The sequence below is a fragment of the Yamadazyma tenuis genome, chromosome 4, assembly GCF_029203305.1.
Source record: "Yamadazyma tenuis chromosome 4, complete sequence".
NCBI classification, from domain to species: domain Eukaryota; kingdom Fungi; phylum Ascomycota; class Pichiomycetes; order Serinales; family Debaryomycetaceae; genus Yamadazyma; species Yamadazyma tenuis.
In genome coordinates, this window is record NC_089464.1 from 181,776 (window position 1) to 209,032 (window position 27,257).

Here is a 27,257-nt window from a genome sequence, read left to right on the forward strand (position 1 = left end):
TTGAGTATTACACCTCATTTACCACTTCATTTAATATTCATATAACCGCACTTTCTAGTTCCCCACCTTTCAAAAAGTGTTACTACACCTTCTTCCTCGGCTGAAAAATTTTAAATCAATCATGTTCAGATCCATAAGATCCCTTTCTAGCACGAACCGGGTGTATCTGTCGTTCAAACATGCCACCACCAGAAACACCATTGCCGATATATACCTGATGTACCATCAAAAGGTCCCGATTTCCATGGTTACTAGTCATGACTTCATTACTGCAAAATTCGCTGAGCAGGCACAAATTGACATAAACCTTATTGGTGACTCATTGGCAATGGTGGCATTGGGGTATGACGATACTAATGAGGTCAGCTTTGACGAATTTCTCTACCATGTCCGCTCGGTGTCTCGAGGTAACTCCAAGTCCTTGCTAATTGCAGACCTTCCGTTTGGCTCTTATGAAATATCGGCTGACCAAGCACTTGAGACATCGATAAAAATGGTCAAATCAGGAAGAGTGCAGGGAATCAAACTAGAGGGTGGCCTCGAAGTGGCTCCGGTGGTGTCGAAGATTGTGGCAGCAGGAATCCCAGTTATTGGTCATGTGGGACTAACTCCACAAAGACACAATACTCTTTCGGGTTTCAAGTTGCAAGGTGCCACCACCGAAAGTGCCATGAACATATACAAGGACTGTTTAGCCCTCCAGAAGGCAGGGGCGTTTGCGGTGGTATTAGAATGTATCCCCAATAAACTTGCCCTGCTCATTACCGAAAACTTGAATATTCCAACCATTGGCATTGGAGCTGGCCCTGGGTGCTCGGGTCATGTGCTCGTCATGGCCGATATGCTAGGTATGAACGGGCCCAGTAATGCGCCAAAGTCCAAGTTTGTCAAGGAGTATGCAAATTTATATGAGACTGCAGTCGAAGGTTTGCAGCAGTACAAAGCGGATCTTATTTCTCAGTCATATCCGGACCCTGAAGTGCATGGGTATAAGATGAAGAAGGAGGTTTTGGCACAGGTGAAGCAGTACATCAAATCCTAGAGCTATGAATATATGATATATTTTTGATTGTACCTTATTGGTCCAAGCTGAATAGAAATGAGTACTCTAATACTGGAGCCTCTGATGAAATCGTCTTTGTGGCTGTTGGATTGTACAAAACCGAAGTGCAGCTCCGCACTTGTGTTCGCAAACTCGGCTGGTGGCAATAAGACCTCTTCATATCATTGAGCATGGAGATATGATAAATCGTAAGTGATTCTACCCGTTCCCTAATTCTGGTGATCGTTCACCTTGAAAAGCTTCCAGATCCTCCCATTTTAGGCTTTATCTCTAAGAATTTGATTGTCTTTTTTAATCTAGTATCTGATAAGTAACAGCAAGGATGCAGAAAGTCCGATCCTAAGGTGTATTATTCGTTGCCGAATTAGGGCCGATGAAGCACCATTAGAATACACTCAGTCCTTTTGTGTTTTGCGATTAACCACCATTACCATTATCTATTTTGTAGGTTCGCGCGTTATGGTAAATAATAATATTACACACGGCAAGTCAACTACTTATAAACCATGTCAGACACCACCGCACGGCTCCGGACGCCCACGCGGCCTGGTAAACCGAGCACGCATATCAAAGTTAACCTCTCGGTGGCCAGTGATCTAACTCCTGAGCTTCGTCCCAGCAATGAAGATTTCATCTCATTCCCCAACTTGCCAGATCCTGAAGACGAGGGAAACCAAACTTTAACGGGATTATTCACAAAGACATTGAAAAGAGTCACCAACAACGCCTCGCACATTGTCAAAGCATACTCGAGCCCAAAATCAGAGCATTTTTCCGATACAGATGATCGAATTGATGGAATAGTTGATAACTCAACTCCTATAAGAGGACACACATTAACTGCTCATACGTTGACTTCCCTCAATAAGTCAGACAATTCAGCCACACGCAAGAAAGCCCAGGACAAGATTAAGTATCTTCAGGATGCTATAGATCTCCAGGAACATGAATCAGATGGTATACTTCGAAGCTCTACCCCAGATATCATCACTGTACCACTCGATAATAGAATGGCTGGATCTCCGCCTAATGATCCCTACAATAAGATTCTGGCCCCGCTTAGCATTATTAACACGATGAACAACAGTAATGTCAGTGTTTACGGAAGTGACTCTACCAATATCGATAATGATGATAGACAAGATGCTAACGACGAGGTTAAGAATCCAGGCCTTCAGAAACCACAAGATCAAACATCAAAAGTCACCTCTGACAGCAAGACTTTGAGGTTTTCCAAGCAATCTGTGCCTGTTTTGGAGGCCACCACCGAAAGTGTAACTAGCTCAGTGATAAATGTGAATGCATTAGCAAACACGGAACCCGATTCTACTTCCAAGACCAACACCCCGAGCTTGAAAGATACCAGTGTAACAGCTTCTAATAGAGTCACAAAGAAGAGAAGTCTAAAGAACTTGCCCAACAGAATATCATCGATATTTACCAATCTACCCAATGATATCGAATTATCAGACGACTCGGCTTCTGATACTGAAACCGTTAACGACACCAGTTTCTTGGGAGGTATTCCAGAAAATTCTCTGCTCAACCAAGCTGGGGCGGTTCCTCCGCCAGAATTAGCCATGTACAGAGAAACTCTGGTGAAGTCTTCTCCAGTGAAAGCTCGGCAGGTCCGTAGTCCAACGGCAGGTACGGACGCTTCTCCTACTATGAACTCATTCAATACGTTGAAACAATACAATATGAAGAAGAAATCCTCAAACTTATCAGCATCTTTGATAGACAATGCCCGGTCTATAATCAACCAAAACTTTCATGGGAACATATCGTCTGCCTCGTCTTTTGTTGAAAAAGTCACCAAAAAGAAAAGGAAAACTCGCCCTTCACAGAATCCTTTAAAGTCTGGGGGTATTCCCAAGAAGTATTGGATGAATGATGCATTTGTATCGGAGTGTTTGAACTGTTTTAAACCTTTCACCGCCTTCCGGAGAAAGCACCACTGCCGGTTCTGTGGTCAAATCTTTTGTTCTCGTTGTACGCTTTTCATTTCCTATCAAGAGCATAAGGAACAACGGAAAACTGGAGTCATAAACCCCGACAAAAGACTGTACAAAGATAAATTACGGGTCTGTAGACCATGTTACAGTGATGTGATTGTGTACCTTAGTGACTCAGATTCGTCGTCTTCTGAAAGTGAACAAGAAGTGGAAGATGATGCAGTATCCTTCGAGACTTTGGATAAGTTCAAAGATGATAATCTCCCACAACACCCGTTTGTTAAGTCCCGTTCGAGATCCCTTTCGACCTCCAGAAGAGATTTTCCGTTTGAAGGGAACAAGTCATTCTTGAAGCCGGCTCTTCATGATGATAAAACGACCGTTAAGTCTCCACTTAGTCTAGCTATTCCCTCTGCTCGCAAAGGTGACTTACTCGAAGTTCAATACAGTAAGAGTAATGTGAATAGCAGCTTCAGCCGTTCGACGTCACAGGAGCCTTCAGGTGCTAGTTGGCTAAAGAACTATCCACATTTGAGAAGATCGAAGACCCAACAGAACACAGGCCTTTCAAGGTCGAATAGTTTTGACAACTCATCTTCATTGCATGGATTCATTAGTGGTAAGACTGATGTTTCTAAAAAGGGTAAAAGCATGATATTTGGTGATACTAATGGTGACGATCCTGATGATGAGGACGATGAGTTTGAAAGTGAAAATGAAGATGAACAGGTTATGTCATTGTATACCTCGTTGAACCATAGTGGTTTTAATGGTAATGCCAACTCATCTACTATCTCACCAAGAGCTCCAATCACCAGACCCCTAGCAAATGTCAGTGCAAATGCTGTCCCTACTTTAGGAGAGTTTCCAACGATGTTGGTGAATGAGAAGCTATACCCTAAGAACATGTCCAGCGGTTTAAGGTCGTCTCCAGCAGGAGCTGTATTTCCTGTGTTTATTCCAAACAATACCAAGACCGACATAGATATTTCAGCAGATGGAGGAAGTGTTCCAAGGAGCGTCTTGGAGGAAAATCCCAAATCAAACCTCAGATCTCATGAAAGAGCACATGCATCATTATTGAGAATGAGATCCAGGAGAAGAGCAAAGACGGCAAGAAACTTGCTGTTACTTACTCAAAATCCTACTAGATTACCCCAGTTGGAATTTCTGGATTTAAGAGACAGTTCTTCTCCCATCTCCACCCCAACCTCACCAACTCCAGGATCGGGACCTTCAGGTGCCTATTTCAAAGATTTGATCACCAATGAAGGATTTTCACCTTTGGACAAGTCTCCTAGTGACCCTCAAACCAGGCACCAAATTTCGTATGGCAGTTTGAATAATTTTGATGCAGACGATTCTGACCTGATTACTAGAGGCCTTTCAGGGAAAGCTTCTAGGGAAGGTCTCTTTGATGAGATAGAAAGACAACTTGATAGCGTTTATCTCGAACTTTTCAAGAAGATTTTAGATCAATGTCTCAAGGATTGTGATATCAAAGATGATACACAACGATGGTCAAATGCATTGACTATGTCCATCAATTTTGTGAACGGCTTAAAGCTAACGGACACTTTGGATATCAAACAATATGTCAAAATCAAGAAGATTCCAGGAGGGAGAATCGAAGATACTCAAATGATAAACGGGTTATTCATGACTAAAAATATCGATTCAAAAAAGATGTCTTCACGGTTGAGTAACCCCAAAATCGCTTTGCTTATGTTTCCAATTGAGTACTTGAAACAAAAGGAACAGTTCATCAGTTTAAGGATTGTCCAGTCTCAGCAAGATGTGTATATCCTGAATTTAGTTTCAAGATTGATTTCTTTAGAGCCAGACATCATTGTGGTCGGTGATACAGTTTGTCAGCTTGCTAAGGACTTTTTAGAAGATGCAAACATTACGGTGATTTCCAACACTAAACCCCAAGTGATTGAGAGAATTTCAAGATACACAAGAGCTGATATTTTTCAATCAGTTAATGACTTGTTCTTTAAAAAGGGTACATTAGGTACCTGTCAAAAATTTGAAATCAAAAAACATCTCCATGGGAATGTTTTGAAGACATTTGCCTGCTTCACTGGTACTGATACTGAACTTGGGTTTACTATAACTTTAAGAGGTGGAGATGAGGAGACCTTAAACTCCATCAAGTATGCCACTGAAAACTTACTCAGCACCCAGATCAATGCTAAGTTTGAAAAGAGTTACTTTGAGGATTCCAAATTGGTTTACCTTGAAGACCTCCCCAATGAGTCAGTAAGTTCGTTATCATCCAAGTTAAATCAAATTAAGAGTGAAGCTGAAATAGAAAACATGGGAATTGAAATAATACCAGATGAAAAGGAAGTTTTCGGGTACATCGCCATGTTTATAAACAGACATATTAGCACTTCTCCAGCTGCCAAGTTCTCTTTACCCACACCATTGGTTAATGCAGTTGAAGCGTTCTTTGTTTTTCATAATTTCAATGAGAGAAATAAACTATTGAAGTCTAACGAATCCTTGGATGATGTGGAGATGAGTTTGATTGAAGAGTTGAAACTTAATATTGGACTTGAGAATATGCCCAATAAAGCACAGGATTTGTTGAAGTTTGTGAAACATGCAGCTGAAGTCAAACTGAAGATTTTGTTGAATCAGTTTCAGTCAAGAGCTAGGACTTGGGCAAACTATTTGAAACTTCCATCATACCAGTTGTATCCCATATTTCATAGGAACATACATTTGTTATATTCAAGTGTTTCTAAAAAGTTCAACACCCCTTGTTCAGGTCCAAATATTATTGTTGTGGATTTTTACACTGATAACGATAAGTTTTTGGGTTTGCAGTTGGATCAGATGTTCAGCGAATCTTTGACCGATTGTGATGAATGTGGAGAGCCAATGATAGACCATTATCGGAACTATGTTCATGGGACAGGTAAGCTTGATATGGTGGTTGAAAAGTATGAGGCACTTTCTGCTGAACACAAGAACTTTCCTAACCAGAGAACTATGTGGAGCGTTTGCAAGCAGTGCAATTACAAAACCCCGGTTGTTTTAATGTCAGACGATACTTATTATTTTTCTATCGGTAAATACTTCGAGATAGCTTTCTGGGGCAGAAATGTAACCTTGAACAATCAAGGTGAGTGTCGTCATGATTTCTTTAAAGAGCATATCCGGTACTTTGGTTTCAATGACATGGCCATAAAAGTTGAGTACTTTCCCATTGATACCTACGAAGTGGTAGTCCCGAAGAAACAAACTGAGTATGATACTAGCGTTGAAATCAACTTAAAGGTTGAAGCTTTCGACACAATAAGAACTAAAAGTGCCAACTTCTTTGATAGCATTTCTAAAAGGCTTAACAGAGTCAAGGTTGACACTTTTGATAAGGCAGAAGATGGAGCCAAAGTAATCGAACAGATGAAAGAACGATTGGACCAGCAACGGAGCATTTTGGAAGAAGACTTATTAAACATATACAATCTGACACCTTCGACCTACTACCTTCCTATGAACTCAATTTTACGAGAATTACAAGAGTTGGGAGTGGCTTGGGATGCAGACTTTAATGACTTTGAAACTCAGTTCTTACCTTCAGAAAATGAAATCACCAGAATAACTCAATTCCATTTAAGAAACTTCTTGATCGATAAGTATAACATCGATAATGCCAAAGAGGTTGAAATGAACGATATGTCGAAGTCAGTGGATAGTGTTGGAAGCGAAAAAGAAGGACTTTCAAGCAAAAGTGATGAAAAGACCGTGAAACAGCAAGACAAAGACTCCGAATTGGTACAGAATTTGAATGAATCACCACGAAAGGAAATTGGTAAGCTTATACCTCGCGCATTAGAAGGACCAGGTTCCAATGTTGTTGATAAGGTCAATAAAATTGAACAGAAGTTAGAACACGAAAGAATCCAGAATACGGGATCTAGGGTTTCTAGTGGAACTGGAAGTATGACAGACGAAAGAAAGTCCGGCTTTTCTCCACCTAAGAAAGCCCTGTCCAAATTATTAGGCCGCAAATCGTCTGATCTTTCTATCAGCTCTGTCAACTCACAGTTAGGAGTAAATTCAAACAAGCCGGTTACTAAAGTTTCCCAACTTACAAACTTCTTTGACCAGATGAGTTTTGACCAAATCTCCATGGAATTTAAAAAGCAAAGAGAGCAGGAATTGAGGAAGAATTTGAACAAATTTAGGGCTCTTCCTATTGTTGCATCAAAACCTATTGTTGAGATGTACAACAAAATCGAAGATGTTGTTAACGCTGATGAGTTAGAAGTAGAAAAGGCCAATCGAAGACTTCCGAGAAGACTTACATCTGATTCTCTCATTGGGAAGAGACCCGATGAAAGTACTGCTCCTGATTTAACAAGAGCGCGTCCTTCAGATGTGAATGATTCGAAAGACAGAGATAAACAAGGTGAAAAGTTAAAAGAGAAGGATGCAAAAGCGATTGAAAATCTCAAATCGAAAGAAAAGGACAAACTACTTGATATCCCCCAGCCCGAAAGAGTTTCTCTTTTGAAATCGTTGACAAACTTTTGGGCTGATAGATCCGCTTCTTTGTGGGATCCTCTCGATTATCCTCTTGACTCAACAGAGCACACTTTTGCAGACTCTGATATTATTGTGAGAGAGGATGAGCCAAGTTCACTTGTTGCTTTTTGTTTATCAACCAATGATTACAAGCAAAAGATCAAATCATTGGCTCAAGAGCCAGATGATGATATAAAGCTAGACAGTGAAGTGAACAACAAGAAATTCAATAGTTTTGCCAAGATCGAAAAGAAGTTCAAGAATCGGTTTGACAATAGCAAGAAGCCCAGCGAACTCGAAAACATTTTGACGAAGAACAAATCTACTCATTTGAAGTATCAGTTTGCAGATGGGTCTACCACTTTATCTTGTAAAATCTTCTACTCCGAGCAGTTTGAGGCACTTAGGAAGGCATGTGGTAAAGAGGACCGGTTCCTTCAGAGTTTATCGCGGTGTATAAAATGGAACTCTAGTGGTGGGAAGAGTAAGTCCAACTTTTTGAAGACATTGGACAACAGGTACATTGTGAAAGAGTTAAGCAAATCGGAGTTGGAGTCATTTGTTCCAATTGCGCCATTCTACTTCAAGTATATTGGACAGTCGATGTTCAATACTTTGACTACTGCCTTAGCCAAGATATTCGGGATATACCAAATCCAAATTAAAAACATTATCACCGGGAAGACTTTCCGAATGGAATTCCTTATCATGGAAAACTTATTCTACAATAACAAGACCACCCGTATTTTCGACTTAAAGGGGTCTATGAGAAACAGACACGTGACCCAAACCGGTAAGGAGGATGAAGTATTACTAGATGAGAACATGATTGAGTACATCTACGAGTCACCATTATTTGTCAAAGAACACCTGAAGAAGCTATTGAGAGGATCACTTTTCAACGATTCCTCTTTCCTCTCTGCCATGGACGTGATGGACTACTCGCTAATCATCGGTATCGATGACCAAACCAAAAAGTTGTACATTGGTATTATTGACTGGTTGAGGACCTTCACCTGGGACAAAAAGGTTGAAAATTGGGTCAAAGGAAATAATTTGATCGGGGGAAACAAAGGTAAGGATCCCACGATCATCACCCCCAAACAGTACCGGATCCGGTTCCGAGAGGCCATGGAGAGGTATATATTGGAAGTACCCGACATTTGGTATGAAGGTAAGAACTAGTCGTGCCCGACCGGAAGAGGCTGAAAAAATATCGAGACACGGTTCCACAAATCTAACGGTTAAAAGAACCGCCGGTAAATAGCCGTCGCAGACAACCGCAATTCGGCTGTTGTCAAGCGAAGTAGCACAGTATATAGAAAATATACTCAATACGTCGTTGGAAACCCAACCGTATTGTTACCAAGCAAAATACTTGCCAGATCTTATCGGTTCAGCCAGCCATGTTTGGCTGAGGCGCGTTTATGTAAAGCCGCACATTTCTAATGTTGATTCAATAAAGTTATTTTTTCAACTACCCCTTTTCCAACAAATTGGCCAAATTTTACAGAAACTTCTTTTGATCCAGTTTTCCAGTAAGCCTGCTACCCACTCCCGACTGTGTGCTCGTGCTCCTCAATATCTACGTGCCCTCGAAACTTGTCGCTTTTTTAACCGTTCACATCTAGAAGTTTTGTGTACCCGAGAGCCTGATCCCATCTGATAAAGTTTCAATTACCATGGGCTTGGGGTTTAATACCGTTTCGCTGGTGTTGATCTTGGTGTCATTTGTGTTCCTCCTTTTGGCCACCATTTCCACCCCCATCGTCAGTTCTTTCAGTCTTGCTTCCACTTCTTCCTTTACCTACGGGGTGTTTGGATACTGTTCGGACAAAAGCTCCGACTGTACGGCATCGTCTGCTGATTATCCCTACCTGTTGGGCTCTGTCCAGCCTAGGCTCGACTGGCTTCTCGATAGAGACACCAGGAACCATTTGGCCTCCACCTTGATCATTGCCCCTATTGCGTGCGGGTTTAACTTTGTGTGCTTGATTGTGGTATTTGTGTCCCACTTTTTTTCCAGCGGCATACTTATCTTCTCGATTGTGTTCAACATCCTCACCTTCCTCTTGACGGCGTTGATTGCAATTTTGGTGGTGCTCATGTTCCATCCCTATGTTTCATGGACAGGGTGGATCTTGGTTGGGTCTGCGGCCGCAACTTTGATTTCAATTGTGTTCCTCTTCCTTGAGTTGAGACTTTCGAACAGTCCGGTGCAATCGGACGTGGAGTCCATCAACGAAATGGCTACATTTGATAACAAGTTCGGCGCAGGCCCCCCAGTGGGTGCGTTTATGCCCCCAAATTCGACCGCTTTCAATAGAGGATACTCGAATCTTGATAACGACAGTTCCATCAGCAAGGATTACGAGTTTAAGGCCACCGGCAATCAAGTCAATAACCAGGTATCGAAGACAATGACCAACTCGAGCATCTATAACTCGAACCCCCAAATGGCTAAAGACTTTACTCAGTATAGCAACAATTCATTTGGTTCCAGGACCGCGGGTTCTTCTCACTTTGAAGACGCCCAGGTGAATTTTGTCAACGGCCCAAATACGCCAATTTCCTCCAAACAGCAAATGGCCCCCACTTTTGTACCAAACACCGCTACTCCTACCACCAACGATACACCCGAGTCTCGCGTGCCTCATTTGCCTTATCCCGCTGGACGTCCATTGAATAAACCTCCTTATGGCGGTGCTGATATGAGCGTGTTTGAGCACCATCCGGAGGTGGAAGGACACGAGCCATTTACTGAATTGAACGACGATTTGCCTCCTCAGGTCGAACCTGCCAACCAATATGTTCACAGAGGAAGCCAAACTTCAGACCTTTCGGACGCCTCTTCCGACTTCACTTCTGTGTCTCAAAGAGCCATAAACCCAAGGTATAACCCCCAACAACAATACGGGGGTCCTGAATACCTCCCTCCTCAACAGCAGTATCAGACTCTGTACCCTCAACAACAACCGTTCCAGCCTCAGTTTCAACAACAGAACCCTGGATACGGAGGCTCACCAATGATGAACCAGAATATTCCTCCAGTTACCTCTCATCAACAACCAATGATGAACTATGGGCCACCCCCTCCTAATCAACACCGGTTTATGATGGCTCGCCCACAACCAACTGCTTCTGACAATGCGTTGGCCAACAACCCAGACTTTGCAATTGGTGGAGTAAGAAAGAAACCAGGAATGAACAAACCCAACATGGGTGCTAGTAGAATGGGCATACCAGGAATGGGAGGTTCCAAACCAGGCCAAGGAGGTGCCGGCACCGGAAGAGGTCCTTATGGAATGATTTGATGAGTGGATATTCCTTGCTTGGAATTATTATGTATTATTAGGTTTACTTATTTAGCTGATTTACTTCAAACTTTAGATTATTTGGTTCAGGTGGGCGAATCTCCTATGGGAATGTTAAGGTCTGGATCCTTGTGTTCTCCTATGTCTTCTTCTGGTCTATCCACTGATGGTCTGTCATTAACGGGTGCCTCAGAAACCGGTTTGTCCGAGGGGGGCTTTTCGACATATTTGGTGGTTCCATGAGGTTTTACAACCACGATAATGAATAAGGCAAACACCACCAAACTAAGAAGAAAGATGATTTTACACTTGGTGGTTCGGGATTGGTAGCTCTTGGCTTTGAGGAGCTCTTTGTTACCGTCCTTTACATCCTGGGCAGTGTTGGTGATGTTGTAGTCGATTCGATCTAAAATCGTTCCTTGTTCCACCACCAAACTCTCCATTTCCTTAAATATGGTGGAGATCTCAAGAATCCCCATGGCGAGCTTGGAGATTTCGCGTTCTCTCTGGGCCATGATCTGGTCACTGGGCTGTCGTTGGAGTTGGAGTTGTTGTTGGGTCTCCTGAAGCACCTGCTTGGAGTAGTTTTCGATGTTTTTGGTTTCTTCTTCTTGGAGAAGAAGGCGTTGTTTTTCATCGGCATTGACATGAGACGTTCTCATGCTGAAGCTGGTATCATTCAAGTCGTCATAGTCGTCATCTCTGAGAAATTTGATGTAGTTGTTTTGAAGGTTTCGAAAGATCAAAGAGGAGTTCTGGATCTTTAAGGCATAATTTTTCTTGAAGTTTTCAATCATTTTAACTTCGTTGTTGGAGTAGTTCAAGTGAAGGCGCTGGTGATTCTTCTGGAGGAAGTCGAACTTCTTGATCAAAACGTACGAGTTTTCAAACTTCTTGGTGATCTCATAGTTCAAGCCCTCGATCTTCTTTTCGATCTCGGGTTTGTCATTTGAGCTCGTGATCAACAATTTCTTGTACAAAGAGCTCAACTCGGACGTCAGTGTCTTGATAGATTCTAGGTTATCGTCGATATGTTTCAGAATGTCGAAAATCGAAGGAGCAATGTTTTGTAGTTCAATTGCCCCGTCATCATCCTTATATTGAGGTCTGTTTCTCCTTCTACCAATTAGCCCTTCCTCCTCTTCAAAAGAATCAAATCGATCGGAAGAGAGTCGAGTGGTCGCACCAGAGAGCGTGCTGTTGAGCTCTCCACGAGGAATGGTTCGCCGGTACGATAGATAAAGATTGGTTCTGTCTCTAAACATGTAGTTGTTGAATTCTCAAGTCGCGAATGCGACTTTTGGCTGCAATCTATAAATCTGTGTATTATGCAATAGAATCCCTAATTAATAAATAAGCCTGATGGTTACAGCAATAAACAAGCGTCATGCTATCACCGTTTGTCCTTCTTTTTGTTGAGAAAATGCACGTTGTGAAGACTCAAGGAGGAACTCGACCGGATGGGCACAGATCCTCCAAGAACCGCAGTTCTATCACTGGCCCTACTCGATGGCATGGCTACACTAACAGTCGATTGACTGGAAGCATCGGGTGCAGAAAAGTCGGAGCAGCCAGAACTTGAGGACCTTCTCTGTGCTCCAGGCCGAGGCAAGTTACTGGGCAACGGTGACACCGGAGAAACTGTACCAGACCCAGGACGACTGGACCGAGTAGTTTGTTCAAATGTCTTATTGGCCTCATCGAGGTTGATCTTAGAGCCTGGGAGTGGAGGTTCATAGGCGGGAGAAAGCTCTTCCTCATCTGGCTGGCGGATGGCCTCGTGGTACGATGGGACTTGCGAAATGTTTAAAACACTTTCACTTTGAGTACGAGATAAGTGAACGGGACTGAAAGCTCCAGGAGACATAAGTACATTGTTGGAAGACAAAGGGGGTCTTCGTTGAGCAAAGTAGTCTCCTTCTTCATCTAGACTGAAGGTGGCACGTTCGGGGGTAGGGGTTGCTAAGGGTGTGGGAGTTGAAGTGCCCAGTTCTTGTGATTGTCGTTGAAGACTTAAAAGTCGCAAGTTCTCGTTCAACTGCACACTGTCGATAGGAGACATGTTAAAGTCCTGGACGGCCGTGAGGGGCGCAGGGATCTCTCTAGGAGTGACAGATCCAGAGGTAATGGGAGATTCAATAGGTGAGACATCTGACCAGAGTCTGTCATAGATGTGTTGCTCATAGATGGGAGGAGCCACCAACCCGGAGAAATCAGTATATGATGAGGAGTTGGACCGGATGGCGGTACTGCTGGTTCCGGTGATGGTTCCAGCAGCAACACCGGCCTCGACCAAGCTGGTGTGACTTCCGGTGCGGTCTCCCGAGAAGAGCACTTCGTCAAACTCACCATCACTGACCTCATCATCCACCCCAGATCTTACTGTGACAAATGGAGAAATGAACAACAGCACCGGCAAGGAGGCTCGCAACTCAGACACATGCCCGTCGGGGTTCACAAGTCCAATTGTAAACTTGATTTTATGACGGACCTTGATGTTGGTGAGAATGTCACAATCTTGACAGCATTTGGATAAACTCGGAGGAACCGTCAAAAACGTCTGAAGCTCCCACTTATCAAGCTGAAAATTCAGGTCGTCTTCAGAAGGACGAGGAATCACCTTTTCGGTAATGTTTCGTTCGACGTTCTTCACTGGAGGCACATACCCAATATACGAATAGTATTCAACCAAGGCGATTTTAATTTCTCCCAAACGCAATCCTTTGAGAAGTGGCACCAACATCATGCTTATCGGCGTGCCCGAGCCGACAGCAATGGCCTTGGATGGTACTGTGAGTGAGTATTCGACTTTCTTGGGCCAAGTGTTATCAACAGCAACGGTTTCCAGGAGTTCTACCGAGTCAGTAGTTAGAGTTCTAACCACTCGAAGGTGTTTTTTTGCAACCATGGGGGAGTGGAACTTTCCCCTGTCGATGGTGGCCACAAGGTGATACACTACCGATGCCCCGGGCAATCCTTCCACCGATTCTGGAATGCTACCAGGAAGAATAGCACTGAAGGGAATCTCGTAGTTGCCCTTCACGAGCGTGTAGTTTGTTAAGCGCTGTGATCCCAAGGCTGCAAGACTGGAGGAACTAGCGTTGGACGACGAAAGCATCAGGAGGTTCGATGAACTTCCTGTGGGTGAAGGTCTGAGGTTGGCAAGGTTAGAAGACGATTTTGAACGAAAATGACCTCCCAACCCTTTCAACGAGGTGGTGGAACTGGTACGGGCCAACGCTGAACCAGGGCCGTTGATTCCAGCAGAGAGCCCGCTGTTTTCGTACATGTTATTCAAGTACTTGTTGATTTCACTGTTGTCCCAGTGATAGTCATAAATCTTACGCTCATGACGAACATTTTTGGGATAAGATCCCTTGGTGGTAATCACCAGATCAGTGAACAGTAGACGAAGCATGGCGTAGAGTTCGAGGTTGAGCTTTTTGATGGCAAACGGTTCGTTTACAGATAAAACAATTTTACCTGAAAGAAGGGCTGAGGCAGCATCATCAGGAGGGCCCTTGAGAATCAAGACATCATGTTCGTGATTCTTCAACCGAATGTCAAACAAGGACGCTTGTTTCGAGGTGTTTGCGGACTTCTTGGGCATGGTGTGATGGATGATGCCTTATTTGAACGTTTTTCCCGTGCTATCAGTATTATATATTTTTCTGTGGATAAGATGAGTGGGAGATTTTAGGTCAACGGGTGCCGGACCTATTTGCGCGATCGATAAAAAGAAAGTCGGGTTTAGCAGATATCCGAGGGGGTTATTTACCGAGGGTGCATATCAGCCGTTGAAGGTCGTGGGGGTTCACGGGTGTGGCCCCTGGGTGGTGGGGGACAAGGCCACCGCGCTCTTCTAATATCCCCCGGAACTAAGATACTCCCGAGGGTACCGACACTCCCACCGCGAAAAAGTTGCATGCAACATGTAATAATCACCGGAAAAACTCGCCAATCGGATAAATAAGGGTCATGGGCTTCTTTTTCCGGTGTCACCACTTACCTATGCTCAGCTAACTCTGCTAAAAACCTCTATACACGACCACAACGCTGGCCACTTTCTAGTCATGTGATTCCATGAGGGTGCGACCTTTCCAAAGCAGTTGCACCTCGACGCCTCACCTCTTCCCGTATCTACAAACAACCAGTAAATCTAATCTGGGCGGCCAAATACATGGATCTGCCAGACAACTTGTTACATGTTCAGACGTGTCCAAAGTTGGACAGGGTAAAAGTGGCCAGATATCTGGCAAAATATTTGCAATAAAGCCCAGATTTACCTTCATCAAAAAAATAGGAACACGCCCTATTACCTATATTTTTGAATAGGGCTGTTGGTGTATCACCTTAGGTGGCTGCTGTCCGACTCTCAATTGCAGTATTTTTTCATCGTCTGTCGCTTAATGACATTTCCAAAAACATTATGTTGGTTGTCAGTCTCAAGCAGCCAGCATGATTTTGCATTTAGTGAGATTCACGAAAAATACTCCACGTCAAGAATCAATTTACGTATTTTCAGAAGTGTCCATAATGTGAGGCGGTGACTCCCATACATCCTACGAAATAATTTAGACGAGATTATAGATACCTGGCTGTTGCATGGTGGGGTGTACGCTCCTGTGCTTGCTTCGTATGTGATAAGCCAGGAATGTTCAATTTTAAGGTCTGGCGAAAGGGCCTGGCTTTGAACTAATTAAGCCACTAGCCGCTCGTCAACCTCAAAGGTCGTTTAAATAGTTGAGTGTGGGGCACGTGAAACTGCAGTACCCGTTCCTAATCGGATCAAATGTCTTTGTTTCATGATAAATAGACCTACCTCAAATTGTTTATAGAGTCAATCTCTATTGTGTATTTTACATGCAAGCGATTAAAATAACTGTAGACAATTGCCAGATCCCAAAACAATACTTGACCTAAATTCCCAATAGCGTTTATGAGCCAGTAAAACTAGTTTACAGGGGGGTTGGTGTATTGCCGCATTGGGGAATTGCAGCCAGCCATTAAATGTTGCGAAAATGAATTCTGTCAAAACGGCTGGTGCATTGGAAGATTTTCGCAATCTGTTTGTAAAAAGCTGGATAATAACCGATATTCAGCAGCTGTACATTGGCTGGTTGGTCTACTTCGTCGTTAACTTCAGGGGCTCACATATATATATTTGGCTTGTTCCTGAAATTTTTTGTGAGAGAACACTCTATACATTTTCCTGGCTAGCAACCTAGAAGTCAAGAAAATCCATAAAGCCTTGGTATTTTCAATTTCATAACACTTGTTGGACTCATTCACTTGAAACTTCAACAAGCTCATTCTCCGGAAAGCATCCTTTGATAACTTACCCCAGTCTTTCATTAATTCCTAATTTTATTTCCTCATATAACCTTTTAATTCATCTTGACTAACTTGCATTTTTAAGAACAAATGGAGAACTGTTTCAATACTACAAGGCCAGTACTTTCGCATGGTGACTCAAGCAATAGAATTTACCAGTTTTCACCTGAACATGTGGAAATCCAGGAACTCGACTCAAGGCTATTGAAGAGAAGCAAATCCGTTAAATCTCTAGATCATCCAGTATCATTTATACCAAGCATATCATCTTCAGCAATAAGCAAGACTTTGAACAATCCTACTTCCAAGAGAAGAATCAGAAGAAGAAAGCCAACCATAAAATTATCCAGTTGTGAATTTCACCCTTCACAAAACAAATATGCCCTCAATGGGTTCAACTCGGACTCAGAGTTTTCCTTCACTTCCAATTCAGATTCAGACTTTGACTTGGAGTCCTTACCGGACTTGATGGATGATAACAACACTCCCTTGTCATCACCTAACCCATTGACTCCAAAAAACTGTTTCTTAGAACAAGCCGGAAAATTTTTCGACGACTACAAACCCAAGAAATTAAGGCTTGTAGAAGAGTGGTCACCTAGAACTCCTTCCATCTTTGATATTCCGGAAATTGTGCATAAAATCCTTGATTATGCTGCTATTCAAAATGACAATTCGCCTCAAGAATTGGCTCCTCTAAGGAGGAAACCATTGAGTTACAACCATGCTTTGTTAATCCATGGTAACAAAAGATTAGCAGAAGAATCCATGAAAATCGATACCAGTAAAGACTACAATTGCACCAACGTGTTATATAACTGTTTGTTTGTGAATAAGTTATTCAATTCGGTTGCCAATGAAATCTTGGGGAAACGATTCTATTTTGAAGATGGACACAAGCTCAAAACATTTGTGCAAAATGTTCCCAAGTCTGTCAACTTTAAACCAACAGACTTCAAATTATACAAGATGTTCCACTTGACCAACGAGTGTCTCCAACCCGTGTTATACAGTCTTCAATTTCAGAACTTGCAAACAATTGAAGTATTCATGTGTCCTAGGTTTTTACCTACCCCGGAAATGTTCGAGTATGGCCAAAACATCAAGAAGATTGTCATTTGTGGATCTAAGTGTTTGGATGACGACTACTTGATTATGATCAGTACAAAGTGTCCAAACCTCGAAGTTTTGGATATCAGAGGTTGTGAATTAGTTACTGATTCTGGAATCTACCATATAGGGAAAAACTGTCATAAGCTCACATCTATAAACCTTGGCAGAAAATCCAAGGGCCACTTAATAACAGATGCTGGTGTTTCTACATTGGTTAAAAATAATGTTAATTTGGACACAGTAGGATTGGCTGGTTGTCATATCACAGATAAAACTCTATGGGATTTGACGACCTACTGCAACTATTCCATCCAAAGAATATCAGTGAACAGCTGTCCTTTGGTAACTAATCAATCTATTCCTTTGATATTGCATGCCAACTATTTGCCCCTTTTAAATGTGCTTGAAATCAGGTTCACCAAAGTTGATAACTTAAAGCCTATCATTGAGTTCAAAAGAAGGCAGGAGTTCAACGGGGTTTCAATCCTCATAGAGATGTGTGAAGCCTTAAGCTTCAAAATGAGGCAACAGGAATTGGAATTAGATAAGTCTATCAGTGAACGGATATTTAATGATATCCAAGACTGGGCCAACGATTCTGACGATGGAGACACAAGCTACTTGACGTTGCTCAGTTCTCGGTCCTCCGGTAGGTCATCTCGAGTCACATCATCCACTTCGTGAAAACCAAACCCATCAATAGAAGGGTGTATATTATGTATACTATTTATCAACAAGAGATCACTTACTTTAGAACCTGGGGTTTCCCTGCATTGAGCTGCAAAATAACCGTTTTTTTAGTGTGAGGAAAAGTCGCGACATAAACAACTAGACGATACCATAAATAATTTTATACACATACCCAACAAAATTCATATGAGTGGTAATCGGGTCCATATTGACCGACAAAGTTCACGGCTAGATCTTATTGACAACACGACGCTAACGTCGTTACCGTTTCCTCCGCCGTTGAAGTCTCAACCCCTGAAGCTCAGTAAGCGATCTAAGCCTGACTTGCTCGCCAATCGATCCAGATCACTGCCCAGCATTCTTGATAATAAAGCTTTACCTTTGGAGCTTAAGGCAGCGAGAGATGTCACGAGTCCACTCAACAAAGACGTTTCGGCTCGAGATGCTAGCTTCACTTCCATTGACACCTTAACTTCTCAAAACATGACCACTGAGATTGATGATAGTTTTGAAGATGCGGAAGAGCCGATAATTTTTGTAGAAGACTACATGAAGCCACAACAAATACCCAATCTGCAGCCCAATTTCTCACGTCAGAAATCACTCGCCAACTTCAAAAAGCGGTTGGGAGGTGAGCTCAAAAAAAGAAGAATCTCGGCTGAACATGAAGATTTAGAACAAATCTTTGGCCATATCCCGGGAAAAAACCTACTCAAGTACTGTGACATATGTGACAAGCCACTATATGAAATGAGTTCTCTCATAAACAACAAACGAATCAAGCACAATAAGATCAACGAATGGAACGATGTGTTTAATGAATTTATATGCTTCGAGTGTATCGATGTGTATGAAGATTTCTTGAACGAATTGTATACCCAGGAAGTTGAGCGAGAACCACAAACTACTTCTTCATCAAGCATGACAGAGCTGAAAAACTTGAAGCTTTTGAACATCTTCAAAACAATTCAACTTAGATCTCTCGATAAAAGGACGATTTTTTCCAATAACTTGATCTCAAGACTCCAGTTTTTGAATTCAAAATCCTTGTCTACAGATATTGGAGAGCTTCAGGAGTTGAACTGGATAACCACTTTGCAAAATAAACTCAGATGGAGATGGAGGCTCGATGGACTCTTACCATCTTTTAAACGAAAAACTAGCAATTAATTTATAGCATATTTAACGACTATTCATGTTCATTAACCAGTTTAACTATAGCCTTCGCTCCAGCCTTCGACGTCTGTACACCACTATACAAGGCCCAAATCATTTATTTTCATTCCTTCATACTTGATCTTGCAACCAGGTGACTGAAGTTCGCGCTCCTGCAATTTACTTCGGCATCTCCAGTTGTATATGAGACCTTCTCCAGTTGCCCTAAAGTCTCTAGGGCCTACGCTTTCCCTTGAAGAGTTCTTGTTTCGTCAGCAGATTAAGGGAATCTATAGGAAGGTGGTACGACTGATTTATAAGCATCATGAGAGAGATGACTTAATGAAGTTTTTGAGATATGAGTTCAAAATCAAGGAAAAGCACGATCTTGCTTACAGAAAATACTTGTTGAGTCAAGGTACTCAACGTATCAATGATATGGCCATGATGTTGGGACTCAACATTAGTGTTTGAAATGACACCTTACATAATTCCAATATGTTGCATTCTATTCTGTATATATACATGGTGTTTATCTCAAATGAACATACGAAGCTTTTATGAACGCATCATGAAGCTTATCAACTTGATCATCGACAAACTCTTTTGTGATATCCAACTCGAAATCTCCCAATTGGATCTTCCAGGAGCTCAACGCATCCATCTGCTTTTGCTTGTAGGAAGTGTCGATTTGTCTCGATAAAGCAGCTCCCAAGTTGACCACCTGCTTGTTCTTTGAATTCAGGGTGTACCTCACCAACTGAAACAAGCTGCTCATTTGATGGTTGAGCTCTCTTGAGAGGAACTCAGTAGTGATAGGAATTTTGGTGATTTTCAAGTTCTTGATCAAGAAGTTCATGGTAGACTCAAATTCGGATTTGTTCAAGGTGTTGTTTAACTTGAACAAATTCAAGTACACTTTCATTAACCAGGAGTCGAATTTGGTCAATTGAACATTTGGAAGTAACTTATTAAATGCTTTGAATCGAATCTCCGATGGTTGAAGGATCAAGGACTCTTTAAAATATTTCAACTTCAAAAGGGCTTGTTTATCTTGTTTCACCGCAGTGAATTTGGATTCAAACTGGTCAACAAATTCCGATTTGAAGCCAAGGCTTTTCCAGAAGATTTTGTTGTCTCTATTATCGGTTAGCTCAGCAGTTTGAATAGTTTCTTCAATCTCAAAAAACTTGTTGAAGAAGTGATTCTCATAATTCTTGTCTCCAAGTATTTTGGTCATTTTGAATGTTTCCAAAACACATTCAAAGTATTGAAACGAGAATTTAAACCGCTTGCTAAAGCTGAGGAAGTTCTCAAGTTTATTGTAGGCTCCATTATCAAAAGCCTTCAAAGAATTCTCGTTCAAGTCCTCTTGACAGGTCAAATAAAACCGGTAGATATTCACCAGATAATTGAGCATCAGTTTATTGGGGTATAGAGTTGAGACATCTTCCAAAATCAAATGACCCAAGGAGTCATGTTGCATCATTCTTACTTTCAAAAGCTCATATATTCGAAGAGCTTCTGGTATCAAACCAACAAGTCTGAACAACTTTATGAGCCATAAGTTTACCTTGTAGTCCAATGGATCATTTGAAACAAGATAGTTCAATACAATCACATTTTTCAATACATTTTCAAAAGACTGGTCTGTGTCTAACGAGTGTATGACGTTCATGACAATTAACTCGTTGGCAAGGTAGAAATCTGTGTCAAGTTTCTCCTTTAATAAAGGGAGGAATTGTTTATAGATTCTCCAGTTAAAATCATAGAATGACTCACTGACCATACCAAAGTGGTGCAAAAGCTTCTGGTTATTCACAAACAAATTCAAATTCGAAGTAGTGATTTCCTGGTCTTCGAGATTGTTATTGACCTCCTTGATGCCGTTGACTAAACTTTCGTTATTCACGTTGTAACTTGCTAGATCAGAAAAGCAGCATGTTTTAGTGTTGAACTTGTCGTAGTATGCCAAGTTATAGTGATTGAACTTTTCCAAGTTGTGATACACTTTACTCAACTCGAGCAAAGCCAATTGGGAATTTCTGGACCATTTATAGGCTTTTATGGAATCTTCCAATTGTTCGAATGGCTTTCCTAGTTCAAACCCAGACTCTATGTATAGTTTCCAAGTATCGAAATCGTTGAACTCTTGATCAAATAATAATCTGGCGGTAAAATCAAATAGCTTCTGGTTTTGTTTCAACGAGTGCAAAACAGACAAATACTCAATTTTGACATCCAAGTCCAAAACACCAGGGTAACTTTCGATATACTCAATGATCTTTGGTTTGTTGTTGTCCAACACCTTCACAAACACAAATAATTCTTGTGTTGACAGTGGAGTTATTCCCTCTATGATTCTAAACCCTAATGTGCAAAATAGGTTGTACTGCTTTTCATCATTTCTCAACTCATTCGCCAACAAGTAGCTGGAGAAAGCTGCCCACATCTTGTACTTTGGTTCGCCGTGGATCTTGGATAAATGAAAGCATGACTTTTGGAGGGCTTTAATATTGCCATACTTAACCGAATTTTGAAACCACTGGGTTACATGTTCTTGACAATTGTTGGGAAACTTCTTGATGACGTTCTCATAGACCTCATTCAGTTCTTTTATTTTATCCAGCTCCATGAAAATTATATACAATAGGTCTGTGGTTCTTGGATCATTTGGAGTCTTGGTCAATAGTTTAGCACATTCATCCAAGGCTTGTTTTACATTCCCCTGGCGGTAAAGTAGGTAGTTTGCCAACGCCACGTAGTAGCTTTGGTTCGGGAACTTGGCCAGTTTTACCTTGATGAGCGAAGAAGCACGTAGAAACTGTTTTGAATCAATGGCGTCTATGATTTGGTGATCTTGCATTTGTGGATCGGTAAATTCAACGACTGAAAAGTGCGAGCTAAGAGATTGATGAAGCATCATCAAATATGAGAGAACACATACCACAGTACCATTGTCATGACCTACCTTTCTGCTCCAGAACATAAGTATAGCCTCTTAACTACTTTCAAGTAGTTGAAGGACCTCTTCACGATTATCTTACAAACAAGTGTTAGAAGATCACAAAACTACAAACTACAATTATCTCCCTAAGCTTTGCTCCCAAGCCTTTGGTTAGAGTGTCATGGTAGGACAGGCCAACTCCATTAAGGGATTGTTTGTTTTATGCAAGTTTTTTGAATTTTGATTACCACAGAAAGGTAATAAAACCTTCGAAATGCAAATCTTCAGTAAGTTGGCGAATCAAGCCTTTGTTTGGCCAACATAGCTGAGTCTGATGGGGTACCTATGTCCACCCACACAATATATGGGTGGCATAGCACAAACACTATTAGAAGAGTTTAAAGCGAAAGCAGTTGAAAATTTTCATCTCGAAGAAAAACGAGAGCTGATGGCTGGGTCGTGTCCAGGGCCATTTAAGCACCCCAGATACGATGTGTTTGTATAGTTAGATACGACTACTGGTACAAAGCCGAGGTCGTTTTGAGTTTCCAAAGCCACATTGGAAGCTTTTGTCCCTCGTGGAACTCCTTCCACAGTTTATCTCGTGACCAGATGACAAGAAATTTAGTCCAAGAAATAGATGAGACAAGAAAAGCGTGCAAAAAGCTTGTCATAACCCACTTAGTTTTTACCAAACAAACCCAACCTGACGGTGTCTATGGACAGTTTCATCAACATAAACACTTGTTCAGCACCATACCTTTCTTATGGTGCCTGAAACACCCTAAAAAAAAGCTGTCTGAAACTCCATTAATACGCATCACCTCATCTTGCAACCCCAGCAATTGCTAACATACAGGATTCTTCACTAGCATATTTATCTATGCTCTTTATCTACGATCTTGGCATAAAAGTCCTCAGCGAAGTATAAATACAGTGAACATCCCCGGGATTGCAGTATTACCTCTTGTAGTTTATAAAACATCTAGCATGGCTGACTTGAAGGAAAAAAGAACCTTCACAGACACGTCATCTTTGACAAAACTTATTACTCTGGACTCCAGTTTCGAACCATATAGGCTATCTATTGAGAAAGTTGCAGCCAGTTTTAAAATTGACCTTCAACAAGGTTTAACATCTCGCCAGGCTCAAGATACTCTTAATGACTTCGGTGCCAACACTTTGGGAGACGGTGATAAAATCAGCTACGCCAAGATCTTGGCTCATCAGGTGTTCAACGCAATGATTCTTGTATTGATAATTTCGATGATTATAGCCTTGGCGATTAAGGACTGGATATCTGGAGGGGTCATAGGGTTTGTGGTATTTATCAACATCTCTGTGGGCTTTGTCCAGGAGTTAAAGGCCGAGAAAACCATGGGTTCTTTGAGGTCTTTATCATCTCCAACCGCTAGAGTCACTAGAGATGGGGACGATTCCACTATTCCTGCTGAAGAAGTGGTTCCAGGAGACATTGTCCACATTAAAGTTGGTGATACAGTTCCCGCAGACTTGCGGTTGGTGGACTCGATGAACTTGGAAACAGATGAAGCTTTGTTAACGGGTGAATCTTTACCGGTTGCAAAAAACCATCAGGAAATGTACTCAGATAGCACTAAAGATGTTCCGGTTGGAGATAGATTGAACTTGGCTTATTCATCTTCGGTGGTTTCCAAGGGAAGGGGAACGGGTATTGTGGTTGCAACTGGTTTGCAGACCGAAATTGGAAAAATCGCTAGTTCCTTGAAGGGTGAGAGCACTATTATCAAAAAGGTTGATAAGTCTAATAACAGAACACCCAGAAAAAGAGAATACCCTAAGGCATGGTCCCACACCATTTATAATGTTATTTGTAATGTTTTGGGGGTTAATGTCGGGACTCCGCTTCAAAGAAAGTTATCGTGGTTAGCTATATTCCTCTTCTGGGTGGCAGTGATTTTCGCTATAGTGGTAATGGGATCCCAGAAGTTTATTGTAAACACTGAGGTGGCTATCTACGCCATTTGTGTGGCCTTGTCGATGATCCCGTCTGCCTTGATTGTGGTCTTAACCATAACCATGGCGGTGGGTGCCCAGGTCATGGTGAATAAGAATGTTATTGTGAGAAAATTAGATTCTTTGGAAGCCTTGGGCGGAATCAACGATATTTGTTCAGATAAAACCGGAACCTTGACAATGGGTAAAATGATTGCCAAGCAGGTTTGGATTCCGAATGTGGGGACTTATCGTGTTGATAATTCGAATGAACCTTTCAACCCCACTGCCGGTGATGTTATGTTCGTCAAACACTCACCTTACTTCATCAAGGAATCTGATGAGGAAATAGATTTTAGAGATATGGATGCAAATATCCCCACCAACCTTCAAGATTGGCTTTTGACCGCTACTTTGGCCAATATTGCCGCCGTCAACCAAGCAAAAGATGAACAAGACCAACTTGTGTGGAAAGCTCATGGGGATGCCACCGAAATTGCTATTCAGGTTTTCACCACCAGATTAAACTATCCCCGAGATAAAATTGTTGAGAGTGGTTCTTACCACCACAAAGCCGAGTTCCCATTCGACTCCTCTATCAAAAGAATGTCTGCCGTTTATGAGAAAGATGGGTACATGACTGCGTATACTAAGGGGGCTGTTGAAAGAGTTCTTGGTTGTTGTACCCACTGGTATGGACATCACAGGGACGAGCTAGCAACCACTACTTGGGACACTAAAGTACCAACCGAGTTGACCGAAGAAGACAAAAGCTTCATTGAAGACAACATGAATGCCCTCTCTTCTCAAGGGTTGAGAGTTTTGGCATTTGCAACCAAAAGCATTGATGACCTTGATACCTCCAACCGTGAAAAAGTTGAGTCAAATTTGATTTTCCAGGGCTTGATTGGGATCTATGATCCTCCAAGGCCAGAAACGTCTGGGGCTGTCAAGGCTTGCCACCGAGCAGGAATTAATGTCCACATGTTGACTGGTGACCATCCGGGAACTGCGAAGGCCATTGCCCAGGAAGTTGGAATTATCCCCCACAATCTTTACCACTATCTGGACGACGTTGTGAAAGCAATGGTTATGACCGCATCTGAATTTGATTCTCTTTCCGAAGAAGAAATCGACAACTTACCGGTTTTGCCGTTGGTTATTGCAAGGTGCGCCCCGCAAACCAAGGTCAGAATGATAGATGCTCTTCACCGGAGAGGCAAGTTCTGTGCTATGACAGGTGATGGAGTGAACGATTCACCTTCGTTAAAGAAGTCGGACGTTGGTATAGCAATGGGGCTCAATGGATCAGATGTTGCTAAAGATGCTTCGGATATTGTTTTGACAGATGATAATTTTGCATCCATTTTGAACGCGATCGAAGAAGGACGCAGAATGGCTGCGAATATCCAGAAGTTTGTGTTGCAATTACTTGCTGAAAACGTCGCCCAAGCGTTGTATTTGATGATTGGATTGGCATTTATTGACGAAAGTGGTTTCTCTGTATTTCCATTGTCTCCAGTAGAAGTTTTGTGGATTTTGGTGGTTACTTCATGTTTCCCAGCCATGGGTTTGGGCCAGGAACGGGCCTCTGAAGACATTTTGGAACAACCTCCAAACAACACCATCTTCACTTGGGAAGTTATTATAGACATGATGGTGTATGGCTTCTGGATGGCAGTATCTTGTTTGTTGTGCTATGTGGTGATTCTGTTTGGAAAGGGAGATGGATACTTGGGGGTGAATTGTAATTCCACCTCTGCAGATTTGGCTGCTTGTGATTTGGTTTTCCGAGGAAGAGCTGCTTCTTTTGCAAACATGACTTGGTGTGCCTTGATTTTGGCTTGGGAGTGTATTCACCCCGTTAATTCTTTGTTTTGTATGAGAGGAGACACAGACAATCCTTGGTGGAAGCAAACTGCCATTGATTTATGGGGAAACCAATTCTTATTCTGGTCGGTTTTCGCTGGAGTAGTGACAGTGTTCCCTGTGGTGTATATTCCTGTTATCAATGACAAGGTGTTTTTGCACAAGCCCATTGGCTATGAATGGGGAGTAGCTGTTGGATTTTCAATATGTTTTCTCTTGGGAGCAGAAGCTTGGAAGTGGACTAAAAGAGTCTACAAGAGAAGACAGCAAAAGAAGGTGCAAAACCCTGAATATGAGTTAGAGAGAAATGATCCGTTCCATAGATATGCTTCGTTTTCGAGGTCTAACACCGTAGAAGTTAGAATCTAGTTAAAAATATATTAAATCTTATCGCAACAACTGATTGTTAACCTTCAAATCAGCACCTAGATGTGTGGTATCACCAAATGCCTGGATAAGTCCTTCACCAGTCGCCTTGTCTAAGTCTATCACTGAAACGGAGGTGTTGAAGGGGACCCTCAAGTCCTCGGGCAACAACTTTGTGTTCATTTTATAGTGTTTATCTTTGTATAAGTGATTAAAAAATTGGATTAAAACTCCTCCGTGAGTACAAACCCCAACGTTCTTGTTACCTCTAATTATGGCTTCTTTTAAAATGGTGTCGAACTCCTTGTTGACTCTCTCGAGCAATTTTTCTGACGTTTCACCCATATTTCTAAACCCATCACCATACTGCGCGAGAGCATCTTTGATGTACATGCCTTGAACCTTACCCATTTCCCGTTCTCTCAAGTTGTAGGTGGTACGGAAATCATCAAGGTCCTGGTACTTGATGATTTCCTTGGTGGTCTTGATACATCTGATCAAATCAGAAGATACAAAGTGATCAAATTTCACAATCTTGAGCATCTGACCTACTTTATCGGCCTGATCTTCGCCCGTGGCATTGATATCGACATCGACGTGGCCCTGGAGAATCTTCTTGAGGTTGTGATCCGTCTGGCCGTGTCTAATGAAAAATATTCGGAGAACCTTATCGTCCGTGTTAGGTTCTATGCTCACAGTCATCTGATAAACGTGAATTTTGTTTTTCCTTGGTGCACTGATAACAATATGAGCATCCGGTGTGGATACACGACTATAAAAAAGCATTAAGGGAGATGAATATATTGGCACTGTCTTTTTATGGAGAGATTAGGGTACCAGCTGGGCCCTCTTGTGGAATATTACTACCATACTTAGTAGGGTCTGAGATGCGAGATGCCAGGTTAGTTTCGGTAATGTAAAGCCAAAACTGTTGG

General features: G+C 42.0%; 10 protein-coding genes across 10 annotated transcripts; 7 read left to right on the forward strand and 3 right to left on the reverse strand. All coding sequences in view use genetic code 12, as the record gives it.

The window, feature by feature from the left end:
• Window positions 1–121: 121 nt before the first annotated feature.
• On the forward strand, window positions 122–1,042 carry ECM31 (cell wall biogenesis and architecture protein; the record flags this gene model as incomplete). Its single annotated transcript, XM_006684532.1, has 1 exon — window positions 122–1,042. The coding sequence occupies one exon, from the start codon at window positions 122–124 to the stop codon at window positions 1,040–1,042; it is 921 nt and encodes a 306-aa protein (XP_006684595.1).
• A 527-nt stretch (window positions 1,043–1,569) lies between these two features.
• On the forward strand, window positions 1,570–8,745 carry MDM12_2 (Mitochondrial distribution and morphology protein 12; the record flags this gene model as incomplete). The annotated part of the gene is made up of 1 exon (XM_006684531.2): window positions 1,570–8,745. One exon carries the CDS (start codon window positions 1,570–1,572, stop codon window positions 8,743–8,745), a length of 7,176 nt encoding a protein of 2,391 aa, XP_006684594.2.
• A 497-nt stretch (window positions 8,746–9,242) lies between these two features.
• PSN45_003166 (uncharacterized protein) lies at window positions 9,243–10,874 on the forward strand (the record flags this gene model as incomplete). The annotated part of the gene is made up of 1 exon (XM_006684793.1): window positions 9,243–10,874. The coding sequence occupies one exon, from the start codon at window positions 9,243–9,245 to the stop codon at window positions 10,872–10,874; it is 1,632 nt and encodes a 543-aa protein (XP_006684856.1).
• Window positions 10,875–10,960: 86 nt separating this feature from the next.
• PSN45_003167 (uncharacterized protein) lies at window positions 10,961–14,484 on the reverse strand (the record flags this gene model as incomplete). The annotated part of the gene is made up of 2 exons (XM_006684530.2): window positions 10,961–12,131; window positions 12,272–14,484. 2 exons carry the CDS (start codon window positions 14,482–14,484, stop codon window positions 10,961–10,963), a joined length of 3,384 nt encoding a protein of 1,127 aa, XP_006684593.2.
• A 1,814-nt stretch (window positions 14,485–16,298) lies between these two features.
• Window positions 16,299–18,005, forward strand: AMN1 (Antagonist of MEN (Mitotic Exit Network); the record flags this gene model as incomplete). The annotated part of the gene is made up of 1 exon (XM_006684526.2): window positions 16,299–18,005. The coding sequence occupies one exon, from the start codon at window positions 16,299–16,301 to the stop codon at window positions 18,003–18,005; it is 1,707 nt and encodes a 568-aa protein (XP_006684589.2).
• A 192-nt stretch (window positions 18,006–18,197) lies between these two features.
• PSN45_003169 (uncharacterized protein) lies at window positions 18,198–19,181 on the forward strand (the record flags this gene model as incomplete). Its single annotated transcript, XM_006684525.1, has 1 exon — window positions 18,198–19,181. One exon carries the CDS (start codon window positions 18,198–18,200, stop codon window positions 19,179–19,181), a length of 984 nt encoding a protein of 327 aa, XP_006684588.1.
• Window positions 19,182–19,370: 189 nt separating this feature from the next.
• Window positions 19,371–19,640, forward strand: PSN45_003170 (uncharacterized protein; the record flags this gene model as incomplete). The annotated part of the gene is made up of 1 exon (XM_006684524.1): window positions 19,371–19,640. One exon carries the CDS (start codon window positions 19,371–19,373, stop codon window positions 19,638–19,640), a length of 270 nt encoding a protein of 89 aa, XP_006684587.1.
• Window positions 19,641–19,698: 58 nt separating this feature from the next.
• Window positions 19,699–22,032, reverse strand: MDM20 (mitochondrial distribution and morphology; the record flags this gene model as incomplete). The annotated part of the gene is made up of 1 exon (XM_006684523.2): window positions 19,699–22,032. The coding sequence occupies one exon, from the start codon at window positions 22,030–22,032 to the stop codon at window positions 19,699–19,701; it is 2,334 nt and encodes a 777-aa protein (XP_006684586.2).
• A 1,071-nt stretch (window positions 22,033–23,103) lies between these two features.
• Window positions 23,104–26,325, forward strand: ENA2 (P-type ATPase; the record flags this gene model as incomplete). Its single annotated transcript, XM_006684522.2, has 1 exon — window positions 23,104–26,325. One exon carries the CDS (start codon window positions 23,104–23,106, stop codon window positions 26,323–26,325), a length of 3,222 nt encoding a protein of 1,073 aa, XP_006684585.1.
• An 18-nt stretch (window positions 26,326–26,343) lies between these two features.
• On the reverse strand, window positions 26,344–27,024 carry PSN45_003173 (phosphatase, carbohydrate metabolism; the record flags this gene model as incomplete). Its single annotated transcript, XM_006684791.1, has 1 exon — window positions 26,344–27,024. One exon carries the CDS (start codon window positions 27,022–27,024, stop codon window positions 26,344–26,346), a length of 681 nt encoding a protein of 226 aa, XP_006684854.1.
• Window positions 27,025–27,257: the final 233 nt, after the last annotated feature.